General features: G+C 47.9%; 1 protein-coding gene across 1 annotated transcript in view; it reads right to left on the bottom strand.

Annotated features, from left to right (window-relative positions):
- Positions 1-5056: 5056 nt before the first annotated feature.
- Positions 5057-19935, bottom strand: part of ACCS (1-aminocyclopropane-1-carboxylate synthase homolog (Arabidopsis)(non-functional)) — a 17384-nt gene continuing 2505 nt past the window's right edge. The window contains exons 3-14 of the mRNA XM_006865124.1: positions 18070-18140; positions 16107-16176; positions 15635-15701; positions 13707-13804; positions 12947-13024; positions 11858-11958; positions 10345-10434; positions 9318-9363; positions 9082-9223; positions 5519-5661; positions 5250-5403; positions 5057-5157 (exon numbers count right to left, since the gene is read on the bottom strand). Of these exons, the coding sequence (XP_006865186.1) occupies positions 5057-5157; positions 5250-5403; positions 5519-5661; positions 9082-9223; positions 9318-9363; positions 10345-10434; positions 11858-11958; positions 12947-13024; positions 13707-13804; positions 15635-15701; positions 16107-16176; positions 18070-18140 (1161 nt within the window). The remainder of the gene's footprint in view (positions 5158-5249; positions 5404-5518; positions 5662-9081; positions 9224-9317; positions 9364-10344; positions 10435-11857; positions 11959-12946; positions 13025-13706; positions 13805-15634; positions 15702-16106; positions 16177-18069; positions 18141-19935) is intronic.

Genomic DNA, 19935 nt, shown 5'->3' with positions numbered 1-19935 from the left:
TTCAAGCCCAACTGCTCCTCTGGAAAAGATGAGACTTGCTCCTCGCATGAAGATTTACAGCCTCAGAACCCCTATACAGGGTTGCTATGAGTTGGAACTGACTTGGCAGCATTTAAAAACAACAATGAATATTGGTAAAGTATGTAGTGCGTTGCCTGCATTACACTGGACACATGAGCCATGTGTCTCCCCTGCCATGACCAGGTTCCTTCTAAGATAACAGGGAGAGAATTTTGTAGGAAGGAACAAAGTATATACAAAAATTAGGATGTGTTTGTGGCTGTTTAAAGGAAAACTTGGTGTAAGCAATGCATAGTAGCTTTCTTATTAAATCCCAAAGTTAGGTGGTTCATTACTTTGGATGCAAAATAATATCATCAAGAACCTAGGTTCTTCACGTCTTTCTGCTCTGCCACCTTTAGCAGTTCTCATGGTCACAACATGGAAGCAACAGCTCCAGACATTCCACCAGGAAGGCCATGCCCTGTAGAATAAGAAAGACTACTCCCAGAAAGGCAAAATGATGAAAACTTCTTAAGCATTACCAAACATCTGCTGAGAATGAGTTGCTGGGCCTGGGAACAACTCAAGGGGGAACCCCATGGTCAGTTGGCCTAATAGTCCACAAAGACAAATGTCTGCCATCCCACTTTAGTGACTAGTAACTGGAAACTTCAAAGCTTATGAGTGGCCATCCGAAAGTGCAGCTATTGGTCTTTCTCTGTGCGGAGGTAAGAAGAGTGATGAAAACTAGAGATGTTTAGAATCAATGAGTCCAATGGACTAATAGAACATGCGACTATCAGTCTCCAGGACACTGAGACCAGAAGAACTAGAGGATGCCCAGCCACCACTATCAACTATTCTGAAAGGGATCACATTAGAAGGTCTTAGATAGAGTGGGAGAAAATGGGCAACAAAATTCAAAAGTATATATATATATACAAAGCCAAACTTACTGGTCAAAAGAGACTGGAGGAACCTTGGTCACCCTTCAGGTCTAGAACTGACCTTACCCACAAGGTTGAGTTTTCAGTCATGCCATAGGTAGGTATATAGGAGAGACAACACTAGTGAGGTGTGCATGGAATGGCCAACCTTCAAGATGGAAAGGGCAACAGTCACGTAAGCACAAACGTAAGAAGGGTTGGAAAGGTGGACTGGAAATAAGGGTCACAGGGAAGAAGTGAGGTACAGCTGATGTTACACTGAGGGGGTTACAATCCAGATGAAATGAAGTGTGTCATTTGTTGAATGTAAAATTGACGATCTGCTCTATAAACTTGCACTCAGTTCACAAGAACAAAAGGAATCACTGTTCCCTTCCTTCTATACCTTTTTCATGGCCAATGACCATTCCCCAGATGCATGCCATATAGTCACCACCTGGCCATGTTTAAACAGTCACCATCAAGGGGAATTGGGACCACCATGTGTTATCTGTTGGAATCCTGGGCCTGGGATGAGGCCCCACCTCATTGTTAACACATGAATCCCCCAAGATGATAGTGAGAGAGTCTTGTACGCATGGAGAAAGGTGTATCCTACGAGGAAATAGACCCCATGAAAGGATTCCTCTGTGGTGTTTTATGTAGGTTCAGATGAGACGGTGAATGAATTGTACAAACTTGAACTTGCACCTCAGGGTGGTTGGGAGAAGGAATTCCAACTCAAAGAACAAATGATAGATTTGTTCACCCACTTTTTAAAAATTTTTATTATTTAAGGTTTTTATTGTGGATTGAGTGAAAGTTTACAGGGCACATCATCAGTTTTACATTCAACAAATCATACACCTTGTTTCATTACAATGATTATAATCCCCTCCATGATGTACCATCAGTTATCCACTTTAGCTTTTTAACAAACAAAAAAGCCACTCAGGCATATATAATAATTTACATTTCCAAAGGACACATTCTGCAAGTCTGCCTCCTAGCCAGCAGCTCTTAGTCCCTGTCTTCTTAGTCCATGAATCTAGAGTCCTCAGCCACTCCTGCTCTTCATGCCCCCATCTCTGCCTCCATCTCTGTTATTGCTGCTTCTCTGGATGAGATCCCGAATTCTGCTTGTGCGCTTCTCTCTTGATGGTCCCAGGGTCCTCCGTTTCTGGTCTGTCCAATTAACCACTTCCCGTTTTTTGTTACAAAACTTATACTTTTATAATTGTGTTCACCCACTTTTTATCCTTGGTCTTACCTTAGTCTCCCTGAGAGAAGGGCTCAGTACAGAAAAGTATTCTGGGAAGCAATCTTAAGGGAAGAATGAGAAGACTTCAATGAGTAAATCAAATGCAAAAGAGTTCATTATACTTGCAGGGCTGGTTACTGGGGTGGGCACGGGGTCCTCAGTTCCGCTGAGGGTTCTTTGGAGAGCCATGTAAAATGCACGACAGACTTGTCCACCTGCGTGGAAGAAGATTTCATCCACTAACTCCTGTCCTCCGTTACTCAAGGACTGACCCTCAGAGTTCCTGGTTTGGGAGTCTCACGGGCTGGTGACAAGGAAGCCCCATGAGAAAGTTAGGAGACAATGGTCAGGCTGCACGAGCACACAGCCGGCCAGCTGGAGCAGGAATGTCACAGCGCTAAGGGGCCGGTTAAAAGATGTGACCAGCACAGAAAGCAGTGTGTATGATGCACTCCCAACTCAGCAAAACAAACCATCTCGAGCCGCTGGCTCCCTTCTACCACTCAAATCGAGGTGAGCCCAGTTCGGGCCCACATTCCTGGACTAACGCACCCCATGCTGAGGAGCCAGCTTGGTTTCTGTCTTGGAAACATGAGGAGTCGTCGTTCTGAGCATTCTAAAAGGCAAGCATCACATGGGACTGCCCACTTCGGACCTTCTACTCTAACGGCAGTGTCCACAACAGCAGCTTTTGTAGTGGATACAGGGTGCTCTTCAGGTGGCCATTTCTAGTAATATAACCAAACCAACAACCACCACCCAACCACCAGTTGGTGTGGCGTCGATTCCAACTCATGGCAACCCTAGGTGTTGCCAAGCAGAACTGTGCACTGTAGGGTTTTCAAGGTTGAGAACTTTGGGAAGCAGATTGCCAGGTCTTTCTTCCAAGGTACTCTGGGCAGATTCAAACTACCATTTGGACAGTAGTCTAACACTCTGGCAACATCCAGCCCCCTCTCCCCCCACTACTACTACCACCATTAGAGCTGGAGGCATTTCAATAAACCAAATTCTGATACTGTCTTTCCTTAGAAATGGGAATAGAAAGAATTGCTAGTCAGCCAATAATGTTTTTAAAATGACAATGATGATGACGTCCTAAAGGCTGGTTCTTAGAATTGAAAAGGGCCAAAGGATCCTACTGCAATTTGTTTGAAAGAGCACAAGATTTTGAACGAAACCAGGCACACTTTGCATCCTGGCTTTGCTCTTTCTTGTCTATTGGGTCTTGCGACTGTTGGAGCACCTCTCTGAGACTCACTTTCCTCATTTGTAAAACAGGGATAACAATAGCAACCTCCCAGAGTTGTTGTAGAATCAGAAATTGTGCATGTGAATTACTCAGCATACCACCTGGCATGTCAAAGGTATCCAACAGAAGAGAATGAATGAAACAGGAAGAGAGTGAAGAAAAACATCTAAACTAAACGACAAAGATTTTTCACTGGCATTATCTTTAAAAACAGAATATGGAAAGAGAGCGTTTCAAAGCAGAAGAGTCTTCAGCACACAGATTGTATCCAAAGGCTCTCATCTGGGCTTTGTTATCGATTGAACTGTGTCCCCGCCCACCACCACCAAATATGTGTCAACGAGGTTAGGCCAGAAGTGTCAGTAGTGTGTAATTCTCCTCCAGGTTGTGGTCTGTGTTAGAAATCTTCACCTCTCTGATGTTAACGTCAGGATTAGAAGTAGTTATGTTGACACAAGATACAATCTACAGGATTAGGTTGGATCTTGAGTCAATCTCTTTTGAGTTATAAAAAGGATTAAACAAGTGAGCAGGGATCAGAGAGACCTCCTGCCACCAAGAAAGAAGAGCAGGAGGAGAGCATGTCCCCAGGACTCAGGGTCCCTGTGCTGAGAACCTGCTAGACCCAGAAGATTGATGCCAAGATACATGGATATGTCCACGGAACACTGGGTCCACAGATGGTGAAAGGAGACAAGGATCTTCCCGAACAGCCAACAGAGACAGAAAGTTTTCCCTGAAAGCTGGTGCCTTGAATTTGAACTTCTAGCCTCCTAAATTGTAAGAGAATAAGTGTTTGTCTGTTAAAGTCATCCACTTGGGGCATTGCTGTTACAGTATCACTAGACCAGTAAGAAGGCTTGGAACCAAAGCACCCTAGGAGAGCGCGTGGTTGGCCCTGGCTCTGTGTACTTAGGATGGGAAGCCCAGTCTCAGCCATCAGTCACACAGCAGACTCACATCAGTCCTCTCGAGGTCACGCTACTCTGGGGACACCAGTGGAGATAGTTTCTATGAAGAAGATCACCCCAGAGATGGTGGGACCTCCAATTCCCACCCTGGGTCCTGTTCACCTCACCCTGGGCCCCGGCCTGCCTGGGTTCCTGTGAGTACCAGGTCCCCATATGCCAGGTCTGTGGAGACCAGTCTGAACACACAGAATGAAATCCTTTCTCCTAAGACCTTGGAAACGATCATTCCTTTTGGTTTTTTTAGGTCTCTTCTCACTTATATGTGCTGTTTCCTTTGGCTGGTTTCCCTGGCAACCAAGAACAAGGTATAAAGGAGCCATCAAAAGCAGGTACAGGTTGTTTGTTTCCTTTCTGCATCCTCAGGGGACTGAGGGCTGTGGTGAGAAGCAGTCACGACTCCTCATTCTGCAAATGACAACCAACAGAGGCTTCCGGCTTCTCCCAGTTGTGTTTAATGAGTGGGGGAGGTGGTCCAGGTCAAAAACAGCTTAAGGAGGGGCAAGAAACAGCTTTTCCTTGGGTCAGGCCAAGTCAGGTTCCTCCTGGCAAGGAACTCATTCACAACCAGTAAGTCTCCCACAGCTGTGGAATGACCAGACTCTTAGTGGCTGTCAGGCTCTCTGGCCACAAGTCACCAACCAGCTCACTCGTGCTGGATGCTCGGCTCCTGAGACATCTGAGAAGAAAGGGGGTCTGCTGTCATCTGAGATTTGCCATCAAGCACCTGCCGGACCCTCTGCATACCTGGGAAGGAGACAAGAGGAATGAGAAGATGGGACAGAAAGGACAGAAGGCACGCTCTGTGAGGACTAGGGATAGGAAGGCAGACTGCTTACCCAGGCGAAGCCGGTGGGCTTTGTCCGAGAAGACAATGCGAAACCAGCCAGGCTCCTTACACTCGAAGGCCTTGCCCGAGGAGAGCAGCACCTTGTTGTCTAAAAAACGGCGCCAAAGCAGTGCTTCTTCCTCAAAGGTGCCCTTGGACAGGTGCTATGAGGAAGGAAAGGGCTCAGGATGCTTTCTGTGGAGACTGCCTACCCCTGCCTCCCACCTGCAGGGTGAAGGCTTCAAAGTGCCTCCCAGCCTTCACTTTCGCCTGTAGTACCTTTCTCAGGTCCGCCCAGATGAAGAAGCCTGCCCCGCGACTCAGGAAGGGGACCCTCAAGGCCCTGAGCTCTTTTGAGACATAAGTGTGGGCTGCCTTGAGCCGGGCGTGGTTTTCTGGCAGGTACACTTGGTTGATCCAGTCTGTGTGGGCAAGAGAAATCTCCCATCAACCTTCCACCAGGCTAGTCCAAAATTTGATAAGAAAAAGGTCAGAAGCTTCCAAGCCCTTTCTGGAACTGGTTAAAGGTGCCCTGGTGCTGCAGTGGTTAACCACTGATTGCTAACTGAAAAGTCGGCGGGCAAACCCAACAGCCATGCCGAGGGAAAAAGATGTGTTCATCTGTTTGTGTAAAGGCTAACCCACTCACTGCCATCAAGACAATTCCAATTCATAGCAACCCTATAGCACAGAGAACTGCTCCCTGGAGGTTCCAAGACTATAAATCTGTATGGGGGCAGAGGGCTTCCTCTTTCTCCTGCAGAACGGCTGGTGTGTTTGAACTGCCAACTTTGCAGTTAGCAGCCCGCAGGGAAACCCTGTGAGGCAAACCCTATTGGAGGGACAGTTCTACCCTGTCTTGTACGGTCACTGTGAGTCAGAATTAACTTGACAATAGCAGCTTTGGGTGGTTGTTGTTTAAAGAGCTGGTTGATGGAGGGAAAACTCAGTATCTGGTACAAAGCACCTAAGTTCAGAGACTTAGTCTTGATTATCTCTCAGAGTTCCACACTCCCAGACGCAAAACTGAAACAAATGTTTATTCAGTTACAACATGAAATGCACATGCTTTACAATCATACAGCACAGTCGCCACCAAGATGTGTGGCCATGATCCCCATTTTTTATTGCCTGTGTATGTGTGTGTGTGTGTGTGTGTGTGTGAATGTTGTTGCTGTCCAGTGAGCCCCTGACTCATGGCGACCTGCGCACAATGGGACAAGAGCCACAGGGTTTTCACTGGCTGATCTTTTTTGGAAGCAGATGACCAGGCCTTTATTCGTAGTCGGCCTTCATTAGGACACAATGTTGAAACCTATCAGCACTGCAGCAAAACGCAAGCCTTCACTGACAGATTGACAGCTGTGCTTGAGGTGCATTGGCTGGGACTCGAACTCAGGACTCCTGCAGAGAAGGTGAGAATTCCACCACTAAAATGCCACTGCCCTCCGTGTTGCTGCTGCTGCTGCTCCTAAGTGTCATGTTGGTAAACCCCCTGAAGAACCCACTGCCAGCGAGTCGATGCTGACTCATAACCAACCTGAGGTGGCTCTCTGAGGCCATAAATCTTTACAGGAGCAGAAAGCCTCATTTTTCTCCTGTGGGGAGACTGTTGAGTTTGAACTGCCTACCTTGTGGTTAGCAGTCCAGTGCTTACTCCACAGTGCCACCAGGACTCCTTTTGGGGGGGGGGCAACAGTTCTATAAATGTTAATATATGTGTAAATATATGTCACCATCAACCACAATTGGGTACCGAGCAGTCCCTTTATCTCTCCCAAACTGCCCCTGCTACTCTCCCCCTAACTCCCCACAACCCCTGGTCTGGTCTCCTTCACTGTGTTGTTGTTGGTAAGTGCCGTCAAGTCGGTTCTGACTCACAGCCACCATGTATATGGTTTCTGAGGAGGCTGGTGAGCTTGAACTGCCGACCCTGTGGTTCAAACTGATCCTGCTGCCCAGCGCATTAACCCACAGTGCCACACCAAGGACTCCTTCACTATAGCTGAGCCTCTTCCTGAATGTCATGTAAGGAATCAGATTGCGTGTGGCCTTTCAAGACTGGCTTCTGTCACTCAGCACAATGTCATTGAGGTCAATCCCTGCTGTCACAGATTTTGTGGCACAATGGATTCAGTGTTGGGCTGCTCACCTCAAGGCTGATGGTTCAAACTCACCAACAACTCTTCAGGAGAAAGACGAAGCTGTCTGGCCCTATAAAGATTTATCAGTCTTGGGAATCCTACGGAACAGTTCTACTCTGACCCATGGGGTGGGGCAGCAGGCATTATGAGTCCAAATCAACTGGATGGCAGTGGATTTTCTGATTTGAGTATAACAGTTTACCTATCTGGTCACCTGCTGAAGGGTATTTGAGTAGTTTCCAGGTTTAGGGGATTGTAAATTGAGTAGCGGTTAACATTCATACACAAGTTCTTATGTGACAAGTTTCATTTCTCTAGGAATGGAATTATCTGATCATTTAGTAAAGGTGTGTTTAACTTTTTATAAAAAGGCTTCAAAAGTTCATGGAAAAACATTCCGTCATCTTTTAATTCCATTTTTCCACAAACGTTTTGAAGCTGCCTCAGAAAACCAGCTGCCAAATCGCTTTCCAGAGTGGTGGCACTATTTTACAGGGATGCCAGCAATATATGGAGAATTCCACATTCTCGCTGCCTTTGGACATGTCATCAGGAAAGACTGTTGTTGTTGTTAAGTACCATGGAGTCTGTTCCAACTCACAGTGACTAGGGTCTCCAAGGCTGTAAATCTTTACGGGAGCAGAATGCCTCATCTTTCTCCCGCGGAACTGCTGGTAGTTTCGAACTGCTGACCTTGTGGTTGGCAGCCAATGTGTAACCACTACGCTACCAGAGCTCCTTCAGGAAAGATTAGTCACAAGAAAAAGACATCTTGGTTGTTAGAAAGGAGGTCAGCAGAAATGAGGCAAACCCTCATTTTGTGGGATGAACTGTCACAACATCGTCACAATGGACTCAAAGGGTCCAAGTGCAGGCAATGTTTCATTCTGTTAGACACGAGTCCAAGCTGACTCCAAACTCACAAACTACAGCAACAAAGTGTGTTTCTTTGTCCCAGAGTAAATACAAGTGCACCTACCTCCTACACTTTGGGAGGTGCCCTGGTGGCACTGTAGGAGAAGTATTGGACTGCTAACCACAAGGTTGGCAGTTCAAACCCACCAGCTGTTCCACGGCAGACAGATGAGGTTTTCTGCTTCCATCAAGATTTACAGCCTCGGAAACCCTAAACAGGGTCACGATCAGTCGGAACCAGCTGGACGGCAGTGAGTGGGTTTTGGGGGTATGGGTATAAAATGAGGTGATGTCTCAAGACCACCCAGATGGGTTCAGTAATTAATAGCAGTGACAAGTAATCTTTGCTACCTACACTCACTCCCTGAAGGTAGAAGCAGAAGAGATGCGCACAGAGATCCTTTCATCATGACAATGTCTCTTAGTGTCTGCTCACAACCGTCTTCCCATGCTCACAGGTCACAGTAATGAGTTCACATTGACCAAATGCCGATTGTATGCTATTTCTATCCTGATTGTAATTACAAATCGCAGTAACCTTACCCGGCAGGCACCACTATGATCCCTGTTTTACAGAAAAGGAAACTGAAACTCGGGGAGATGAAGTAATGTACCCACCCATACAGCAGTGACCATGCTGGCTGTGAATCCAGTGTGGACCCAGAGCTTTCTCAAAAACCACTCTGAATTCTTCTCCCGAGAGCAGCAGCCCTGATGTGGGCCAATCAATCCCTCCCTCCAAGCAGACTGACTAGACCCCTTGCCCCAGGTCTAGGAAGTCACCTTGATCCCGGAGCAGCTGTGCCATCTGGTACTGGAGCAAGCCACTGAGGCCATGGTAGCGGCAGAGGGAAGCCACAGCAACGGACACATCCTGGTTTTCAGTGTACAGCGTGCCAAAGCGCAGCCCAGACATCCCAAAGTCCTGCCAGAGGATAATACACCAGGGAGTGGCCAGTCCTCCCCAGAAGGAGCCACTTCCACAACCTCTGTACCCCTCCCACCTCCCTGACCCTTACCTTGCTGGTTGCCCACATCACGTGGGTCCTCTGGGGGTCAGGCAGCCTGCAGAGGGCAGTGTGGGAACAGAGGGAGTTCATTCATGTTGGTTGAACAAATGAAAGGATGAATGAATTCACAGCTCCCATTATTTATTGTTTGACTATACAGACCAGCTCTCTCACAATGAGTCCTACTGTGGCACTGGAGGATAAGCCCTGGACTGCTAACCCCAAGTCCAGTGGTTCAAACCCACTAGCTGCTCCTTGAAAACCCCAGACAGGGTCGCTGTAAGTCATAACCAACTCGACGGCACTGCACAACAAATTTAATGTTTAAGTAGTTAGAAGTGTATGGCACATAATGAAGGAAGGAAAGAAACTGGTGCTTCTCTGGGAGTGAAGGAAACAGCAAAGGAGTCCAGCTTGCCACCCACCCAGCCCCTCCGTGGAGCTCTCAGAAGTGCCACAGAGCAATTTTGTGATGGTTATTAGTTTTGTGTGTCAACTTGCCTAGACACATCATTCCTGGGGGGTTGGCCAAACAATAGTCTAGAGCAGACTATCTTCAGTAATGGCTGAATACGAAGGGATACAATGGAATCACCTTCCACAAGGCAATCTAATGGAATCAGTCTGTTGAGGTCACATCAGTGTAGGGTGGACCTGATCACTTCTGAGTTATGAAAAAGACTCAGCCAGACACAGAGAGGCATGCAGGGGGAAGACAGATGCCACGTAAGGATCGTCCACCAGCAGAGGAACCGCAAGGCTTGCTGGTACAGACACCAGAACTAGGAGAGAGGTTCAGGGATGAGCAGGGTAGAGACCCTGAGTTGGATTTTTAGCTTCTAGAACTTGACAGAAAACATTTCTGGTCTTTAAAGTCACACACTTGTGGCCTTTCTGGTATACAGAACTAGTTCACTAAGACAAATGTGAAAAACACCCATTTAGTCCAACCCACCATCTTTTCCCTCAGGGATCTAAGGAGCAGCTCAGTCAGTTGGGTGGGGGAGGACACAGAGGGTGGGGCCTTCAGCCTTACCTTTCTAGGCTCAGGACACTGCGGTAGGTGACCGACTCCTCAAACACAGACAGCATATAGACCTCATCCACAATGACGTGCAGGCTGTGCCTGAGGGCAGGTGATGGAGAGCAGAGAGCTTAGTTCACAGAGCAAGTGTGCTCCCAGGTGGGGCTGCTGTGTGTCCCCCATCGAGGAACCCAGGTCTAGCCCAGGTAGGCAAACCTGCTGTTTTCAGTACCAGTCATCTACAAAGAAGCCCTAATAACACACTGGGTTACAAGTTGGGCTGCAAACCACAAGGTCAGCAGTTCAAATCAACCAGCTGCTCTCCAGGAGAAAGATGAAACTTTCTGCTCCCATAAAGATTTACAGCCTCGGAAATGCTATCAAGAGTCGCTGAGTCGGAACTGGCTCCACGGTACATAACCACCATCGCACAAATTAGACTACAGTGGAACTTTTAAAGAGCTTCGGGGTCAGGGGGAGGGACGAGGGGGAGGCGGAGTCCTTAGGAACTGCATGAGGGGCAAAATACATGGACTCTAGACCAGTGGATTCAAGTCTGGCTCCACACATTAACCGTGTAGTTTGGTACAGATGTGGTCACCCAACCACTCTAAGCCTTGGTTTTCTCACCTTTAAAATGGGGATAATAAGATAGCTATACCATAGGGGGAAGGAGCTCTGGTAGCACAGTGGTTACCAGTCAGGCTGCTAAGCTCAAAGTCAGCAGTTTGAAACTACCAGCCGTTCCATAGGAGAATGATGAGGCTTTTTACTCCCATAAAGATTTACAGCCTCGGAAACCCTATGCAGGGTCTCTATGAGTCAGAAGTGACTCCGGGGCACACAACTACCACCACCACACCAACGGGGGAGTCCTAATGTGGTGTTGTAGGATACGCACTTAACTGCAAGGTGGGTTTGAACTGCAAGGTTGGAGGTGCAAACTCAGCAGACACTCCTCAGGTCACTATGAGTGGAAACCACCTCGATGGCACTTAACAACAACAACCACACCAATAGGAAAGTCCTGTTGTTGTGCTGTAGAAACAGCACTGGACTGCTAACCACAAGGTTGGTGACTGAAAACAGACTCGAGGGCACTTAACAATAACAATACACCAATATAAATGAGATCTAGCACGGACTGTGCTTTGCTGTTGTTAAGTGCCATGGAGTCAGTTCCAACCCATAGCAACCCTGTACAGGGTTTCCAAGGAGCGACTGGTAAGCTTGAACTGCCAACGTTGTGGTTCAAACCAACTTTGCAGTACAGCGCATTAACCCCACAGCGCCACACCAGGACTCCATGGACCGTGCTTAGTGGGGTACAAACAAGAGCTGCTGTTACAAAGAGAAAAGGAGAGAATTGCTGGCTGGCCTCTTTCAAGAATCGTCATCGGACTGAGGAGTCAAAGATGGTGAAAGTCTGAAGTGGGGGTAAATGGGACCTAAGGACCTTCCATGAAAGCCCACGTCAGAACCCTAGTCTGCCCAGGTGTGCGGGGATGTGGGGTGGGTGCCTCACCTCTTGGCAAATTCCAGGTACTCCTGCAGCTCTCCTAGGGAGTAGATGTCACCCAGAGGGTTCTGGGGGTTGATAAGAATGAGGCCTTTAACCTTCACACCCTGGAACAATCAATACAACAGGAGACCCTCAGCTTCTCCCAAAGGCCAAGATCACAGAGTCCCACTGGATGAGGTAGATAGTGGGGTGGGCTTCCAGGAAAAGGGGACGTATGTGTTCATGACCCAACATGAGGCAAACTAGGGCCCAGAACCCAGAATCACACCTGCAGCTTGTGTCTATGATGAAAAGGCAGTCACGGCCCAGAACAAAGTCCTGAGGGGCAGGCGCCAATGCCAGGAGAGGCTACCTCTGGTTGGTGGCATTACAAGAGGGGAGTCTGTACCTTCCTAGCTCCCTTCAGTGAGTGCATGCAGCTTTAACAACCAAGGAAGAATACTAAGCAGATGGATTTGTGGAAAGGGGGCTGAAAAGGACCCTCTGGAGTGCTGGTCTGCCTGTCTTCAGGGGGTCACAAAAACCAAAAACCAAACCATTTGACGTCGAGTTGACCCCAATATATCAGAGTAGAACTGTGCTTCGTAGTTTTCAGTGGCTGATCTTTCAGAACTAGACCGCCAGGACATTCTTCTGAGATACATTTGGGTAGATTCATACCACCAACCTTTAAGTTAGCAGAAACACCCAGGGACTCTTCAGAAGGCCCCAGACTCCATCAAAGTGAGGTCCATAGACCCCTCTCCTGAAATCACCTTGGAGACCCACTGAAACGCAGACTCCTGAGCTCCACAACGGACCTTCTCAGGAAGACTCAGGGAGTCCGGGTGAGGTGAAGAGTAAGAATGGGGGGTGGGGTATGTCTTCAATCACACCTCCCTTGTTGATGCTCTGTGCATGGACGTTTGAGAGCTCTTCCATCCTGGGAAGGCTCTCCAGAAGCAAACTCCAGCCTGACCCCCAGAACAGTCCCATGCACCCATCCACTCCCCTGACCCCACCAAGGGCTATAGCCCAGTCCCAGAAGAGGTCAGGCACACCCCTCTCAGACCTTCACACTCCCCAGCCCCAGGCTTGGTTGGGTTCCCAGACCTCAGACTGAGCTCCCTGCAGGGCCATCTCCAGCTTCTCCACTGTGAGCTGGAAGGGGCGTGTTTCCGGTCCGGTGACCTGAAGAAAGACCCCCAATCCACCATCACAATATCAGCCCACTGAACCTGAGCTCTCGGGCCTCTCCTCAGGCCTGCCATGGCAGCTTCCAGAACAACAAACACTTGCCTGTTACAGCCATCCACTCCTATCCTGCCCCACAGGAACACCCTCTTCACGGCTAGGGTTCCTGTCACAAGCGTTCCTGTGACAGCCACCCCTGGGCATTCATCCGTCCCCCTTCCCATGATTTGGGCATAGGCTCCTCTCTGACAAGATTGGGGTATGGGCTCTCCGTCTCCTCCTAGGATTCAGTTATAGGCTCCTCCCCTTCCCCAGGATTTGGCTATAGGCCCCTCCCTCCCCCCACAATTTGGGTATAGGCTCCTGGGGTTGGGCCTTGGTCTCTACATTGACCTGAGGGGTCTCAAAGCCTGGAGCTTGGGAAACGTCTGGAAACTGAACTAGTCAATATCAGAAAGCTCTACACTCCCCTGTCACCTGCAACCCCAGAGCCCTCAGCACAGACCTCTCCATATCAGAAAGCTCTACACTCCCCTGTCACCTGCAACCCCAGAGCCCTCAGCACAGACCTCTCCATATCAGAAAGCTCTACACTCCCCTGTCACCTGCAACTTCAGAGCCCTCAGCACAGACCTCTCCATGTCCCAGCTCAAGTTGAGGGAATCCCAGGAGCACTCACCTTGCTGTCCAGATAGGCATAGACCAGCCTCACGTTGCCATAGAGATAAACATGTTGCGTGATGGCTCCGTAGTAAGGCGCCGGGATCAGGAAAGCCTCTGAGAGGAACATGAGCTAGTCACCCGCTGACCAGAATACCCCAGGACCCTCTTCCCCGGCCTTGTTGCTTCTCCCAGCCTTCAACATCCTTGGGGAACATTTAGGGGATGCTCCCTCCTACAACAGCACGTTTCTAGCTCCCTAAATCCTTCTAAAGCTGGAATCCACTGAGATCACTTCCGTTTCTAATAATGAATGGTGGTGTGGTGGTGGACCTACCTTCTAGGGGTGTTATAAGAATTAAGTATCATACTACATGTAAATCCTTAGGCCAGTACCTGGAACATGGCATATGGCCAATCAATGTTATTAATCCTTGCAACCAATAACCCCTGACCATTATCAGTACTTAAGACTACCAGAGCCCTTAAGGCAGATGTTGCTGCTTTCCTACTCAACAGCCAATGCAATGTTCTGCCTTGCTAAACAGGAAGGCTGTGAGCCAGAGTTGTATCCATTCACCATACTTATTCAATACGAAATGCTGTATTATATGAAGAATGTAGCATCAGGATTGGAGGGAGACTCATTAACAACGTGACATATGTAGATGACACAACCTAGCTTGCTAAAAGTGAAGAGGACTTTAAATACTTACTGATGAAGATCAAAGACTAACCTTCCATATGGATGGCACCTCAATGTAAAGAAGACAAAAATCTGTACAACTGGACCAATAAATATCATAATGAAAAAATAATCACTGAACTTGTCAATTTTGCTTGGCTCTATTATCAATATTCATGCAAATAGCAGTCAAGAAACCAAATAAGGTATTGAATTAGGCAAATCTGTTACATAAGCCCTCTTTTGAAAGTGTTCAAGAGCAGAGATGTCAGTTTGAGGATGAAGGCAGGCCTAATCCAAGCCATGGTATTTTCAATAGCCTCATATGCATGTGGAAATTGGACAATGTATAAGGAAGACTGTAGAAGAATAGATGCATTTGAATTACGGTGTTGGAGAAGAATATTCAAAGAACCATGGACTGCCAGAAGAACAAACAAATCTGTCTTGGAAGAAGGATAGGCAGAATGCTCCTTAGAAGCCTGATGGTGAGACCTCATCTCTAATATTTTGGACATCTTTTCAGAAGGGACCAGTTACTGGAGAAGAACATCATGCTTGGTAAAGTAGAGGGTTGGTGAAAAGGAGAAAGACCCCCAAAGAGATGGACTGTCACGGGCAGCAGCAATGGGCTCAAATGTAACAACTGTAGGCTGGTGTCGGACACCATATAATGTGCTGTACTGCAAAGTTGGTTCCAGCTCACCAGCCACTATGAGCTGGGATCGACTGATGGCACCTAACAACAACAACAACAACAACAACCTTGCTAAGAGAGCATTATAGTTTTCAGATATTACCGCCAAGAAAGGGGGGTCACCCCCAGCCTCAGGGGATGAGCCAACCGTGGTTCTCCTAGTCCCCCGTGCCAAGGACTGATTCTAACCAGTAAGACATAAGAATTCTTCTAGAAGGCACTCTTCTGAGGTGGGATTCTACTCCAGCCCTGGTTAAAAAAGACAGAGACAAGCAAGGTACAGCCTCAACCCTTTCTTCCTACTTGGGGACCATCAGTGCTGTCATATGAAGTTTTGACCATGAAGGTAGGTCAAGACAATCTCCCAATGGCAGCTGAGAACCCTGATACCACACTCATCTGTCTGGAACTGTTGACCCTGAGTTGTCCTACTGAGCCACTTCTTTGAGCCCCACTTAGTCTATTAGGCTGGTATTGTATTACAGCTAAAAGCACTCTGATACAGCTCATGGGGCCAGGCAGTTGGGACTTGCCAGGCATCATGCAGCCCCCAGAGTCTACTTACCCCCCACCTCACACAGCACCGTGGCCAGGGCAGAGAAGAGGGAGGCGCAGCCATTTAGAACCACCACCTGAGGCCGATAAATGGGATAAATATGAGCCTGTCTGAGGAGAGAGCAAGGACCCACAGCCTCTACTCCAGGGTGGCACAGAGGGAGAGCCAGGCAGTCCCTCCTCCATGTCCATCAGGTGCCCAAAGGCCTGACTGCCAGGTAAGCTCCTGAGTGTGGACCTTGCTAAAGAACAACTGAGCAAGGATTCGGGGAGCTGGTCCCTCTGTGAGTCTTGACCGCAGCTGTGGGACCAAAGGACAAAGTGGGGCAGAAATGTATCCAGACTCTAAATGTCTTAGATTAGAAAAAAGGTATCCCCAAATCAACCTTGAAATAAATCAAAACTAAATGAAAGGCAGAACCCAACTCTATCTAGACCCAGGCCAACCTAATGTTGGGGAGTGGGGTGTTACATCTACTCACGTTCTCTGGTTTGAGAGGTGCTGGGCTCTTGCAATAGAAAGACAGGAACCTGGCCACTTCCTCTCGGAGGCTAGAGACAAGCAGATAGACAGATAGACAGGCGGTCAGTGCTTGCCAGGGGACCCTCAAACCTGTGCATCCTGAAGCTCCTTTGGTGACTCTTTGGGGAGCTGCCTTCACCCTCCTCCAGTCCCGCGAGGGGAGGGTGGTCAGGGATTGTCTCTGCCCACCTCCCACCCTCCTTCACTCACAGGCATTGAGGCATTCCTCCTCAGTAACTCTAGCACACCCAGCGCCCCACCCTTCTACAGTGAGACTGAGAACATTATATGCGGCCCTGTTGTTAAGTGCCATCGAGTCAGTTCTGACTCATAGCAACCCTGCATCACATTTCCAATGAGCAGCTGGTGGGTTTAAACTGTCAACCTTGTGGTTAGCAGTCCAGTGCTGATCCTTTAACTCCACATATGTAACCCTAGCTCATGACAAAAATGATATAATGCTATTAGAAAGACAGTTATTCTTGCTAATATTTATTAAGCATTTACCTTAGGCAGGTATTGTGTAGAAAATTTTACTCACTGAATCTTCATCATAATGCTATGGTGCAACTACCATTATTACCAAAGGGCTTCAAAAAATGTGTGGAAAAATGGAATTGAAAGATAATGGATTTTTTCCATGAACTTTTTAAAGGCCCTTCATTATTTCCATTTTGTAGATGAAGTATCTGAGATTCAAAGGAATAAAATCCTTTGACGCTAAGTGGCAATCCACATTCAGACCCAGTGGTTTGACCCCAGACCCTACTATTCTGCTCTGTAACCAACCTGGAAACCGAATCCTGCTCTATTCCTAAGCCCTTAGAACAGCATTTGGTCCATTGTTGTTGTTGTTGTTATGTGCCGTGGAGTCGGAACCGACTCATAGCGACCCTGTACAGGGCATTTGGTCCATAGGAAGTGTATAATAAATACAAACCATGAGCACTGTACTGCTCCCAGCAAGATCAGTGGTTCAAACCCACCAGCCACTTTTTGGAGACCCTATACAAGGTCACTATGAGTAGGATCCGATGCGATAGCATTTAACAACAGCTAATCCTTAAAGAACCCTGGTGGCACTGTAGGATAAATGCTGGAGCACTAACCAAAAGTTCAGAAGTTCAAAGCCACCAGTCATTCCTCGGGAGAAGGATGATACTGTCTGTGCTCATAAGATTCACAGTCACAGAAAGTCTATCCAAGATCACTGTGAACCAGAATCCACAGGATGACACTAAGGGTTTGGTTTGTTTTTCAGTTCTTTTATTAGGAAGGACCCCAGTGTGGTGCTGTAGGATCAGCACTGGACTTTGATCCACAAGGTCGGCAGTTCAAATTCACCAGCTGCTCCTCAGAAACCCTATACAGGGTAAGTATGGGTCAAAAGTGACTTGATGGTGCTCTGGTAGCTTAGTGGTTACGAATTGGGCTGTGAGCCGCAAGGTCAGCAGTTCGTAACTACCAGCTGTTCCACGGGAGAAAGATGAGGCGTTCTGCTCCTGTAAAGATTTACAGCTTCGGACACCCTGTATAGGGTCGCTATGGGTCGGAACCGACTCCACGGCACATAACAACAACAAATCATTAGGAAAATCCTCATGCAGATTCTGGCTTCCCTTATACTCCTAAAGGGACTCCTGAGCTGGGTGGGACTGGCAAGAGGGATGAGTGCTCTGATGATGCTTCAGGAGGCCCTTTAAGCCCCATGTGCCCAGGGCCAGGCCTGCAGCCTAGGGTAGCCTTCTCCCCCTGAATGCTTCCTCGTTGTGGAGGGCTGCCATGTGCATTGTAGGCAGTTTAGCAGTATCTCTGGCCTCTATTGGCTGCAACAATCAAAAACATCTCCAGGTATTTCCAGGTGTCCCCTGGGTCACAATACCACCCCATTTGAGAACCAATGGCTCACAGCAACTACTCACAACAGGTGTCCCCTCCAGTCAGGGTACTGCAGCAGGGACGGTTCCACCTGCAGCATGTCGCTCTGAGTCAGCTGGGGACAGAGAGAAGAAAGTGGGCCATGGCCATCCGGGCTGGTACTGCAACCTGCATCTGTACATCATCTCACACCAAGGCCTCCTGCGTGGCCCTGCTCCTCAGAGAAGCCATGAGAGGGCCAGCACAGAGCAGCCTGTTTATACCTGTTTCGTAGATGAGAACACTGAGGCTCAGAAAAGTGCGGGGAGTCTGTCAGGTTACAGAGTTAGTACGGGCAGAGCTGAGACAAACACTCAAGTTTTCAACTCATATCGAGCATTCTTTCAACAGCACTCCCACCTTAGGAGTGGATTTGCAGAGAATGCTGGGAGTCTACACTACTCTGCTTCTCTGTAGGGTGATGGAGAGCTCCTGGAACTGGGGGCCTTCCCCGCAGTCCTGCCTGCACCTTCTATAGCACCTCAGTCCACCTCTTCCCTCAGACTTTGTGCAGGTTTCTCAACCTACCTCCTTTGGTTGTGAAAGGCTGATCGATTGCTGGGATAGGGACACTAGAGGGACAATGTCAAGGAATGGCCTTGGGCAATGGGACCAAAATAAGAACTATCATTAGTCACTTTAAACTAGTTCCAGTTCTTTCTCTCTCCCCCTTCACCCTTCAGTTACCCCTTGCAATATGGTAGCATGTGGCTGTTGAGTATTTGAGATGTAACTAGTTTGAACTGAGCTATATTAAATTTTGAAGACCTGCTATGAAAAAGTGTGGAAAATATCTCATTAATGTTTTTATATTGATTACATGTTTAAATAACAGTATTTTAGCTATTGTTGTTGTTGTATGCCATCGAGTCAGTTCTGACACATAGCGACCCTGTATCAGGTTTCCGAGAGCAGCTGGTGGGTTTGAACTACTGACCTTGAAGTTACTAATCCAGTGCTTATCCTACAACGCCACACCAGATATACTGGGCTAAATCAAACGTATTAAGATTAATTTCATCAATGTCTTTTTACTTTCTTAGTAACCACACCAAGCCCACTGCCATGGAGTTGGTTTGGACTCACAGTGACCCTGTGTAGGATTTCTGAGGCTATAAACCTTCATGAGAGCAGAAAGCTTCCTCTTCCTCGACTGGAGTGGCTGGTGGATTCAAATTACCGACCTTGCGGTTAGTAGCCCAGCACATAATCCACTTCACCACCTAGGCTCCTTACTTCCTTAATACGTTTTCAAAGATATCTGTGGATCACATTTTATTTCTATTAGACAGCACTGTGCAACAGTCAAGGGAAGAGTTGGTTTTAGGTCAAATGTTAGAGCTGGCTGTCACAGAGTCATAGTCACCCATGCACAACAGGAATGGATGCTTGTGATCCTCAGGGTTTTCTCTGACCAACTGTCAGACATAGATCACCAGGCCTTTATTCCTCATCTTAGTCTGGCAGCTCCTTGAAACCTGCTCAACATTATAGCAACACTCAAGCCCCAAGCCTTCACTGACAGGCAAGTGGTGGCCATGTATGACATACCTAGGCCAGGAATCAAACCTGGGTCTCCCACATGAAGTTAAGTCCACCACTGAACCATGACAGGTCTTTTTAAACTACTTGCTTTTGAGTCAATTCCAATTCAGGCAACTGAACGGGCCCAGAAGGAGCCCTGGTGGCATAGTGGGTTCCACGCTAGGCTGCTAACTGCCAGGTCAGCGGTTCCAATCCACCAGCCGCTCCACGGGAGAAAAGATGAGGCTTTGATCATTTAATTGTCAGGGATTTCCCAAGCTGTATTCAAATCAGCCATTTTGAAAAAAGTGTAATCATATAAACTTGGAGTCCTGGACTGCAAGGTC

Source organism: Chrysochloris asiatica, unplaced genomic scaffold (genome assembly GCF_000296735.1).
Source record: "Chrysochloris asiatica unplaced genomic scaffold, ChrAsi1.0 scaffold00075, whole genome shotgun sequence".
NCBI classification, from domain to species: Eukaryota; Metazoa; Chordata; class Mammalia; order Afrosoricida; family Chrysochloridae; genus Chrysochloris; species Chrysochloris asiatica.
Note: the sequence above shows the minus strand (reverse complement) of the source record. Positions and strands in the feature narration are given on the sequence as shown.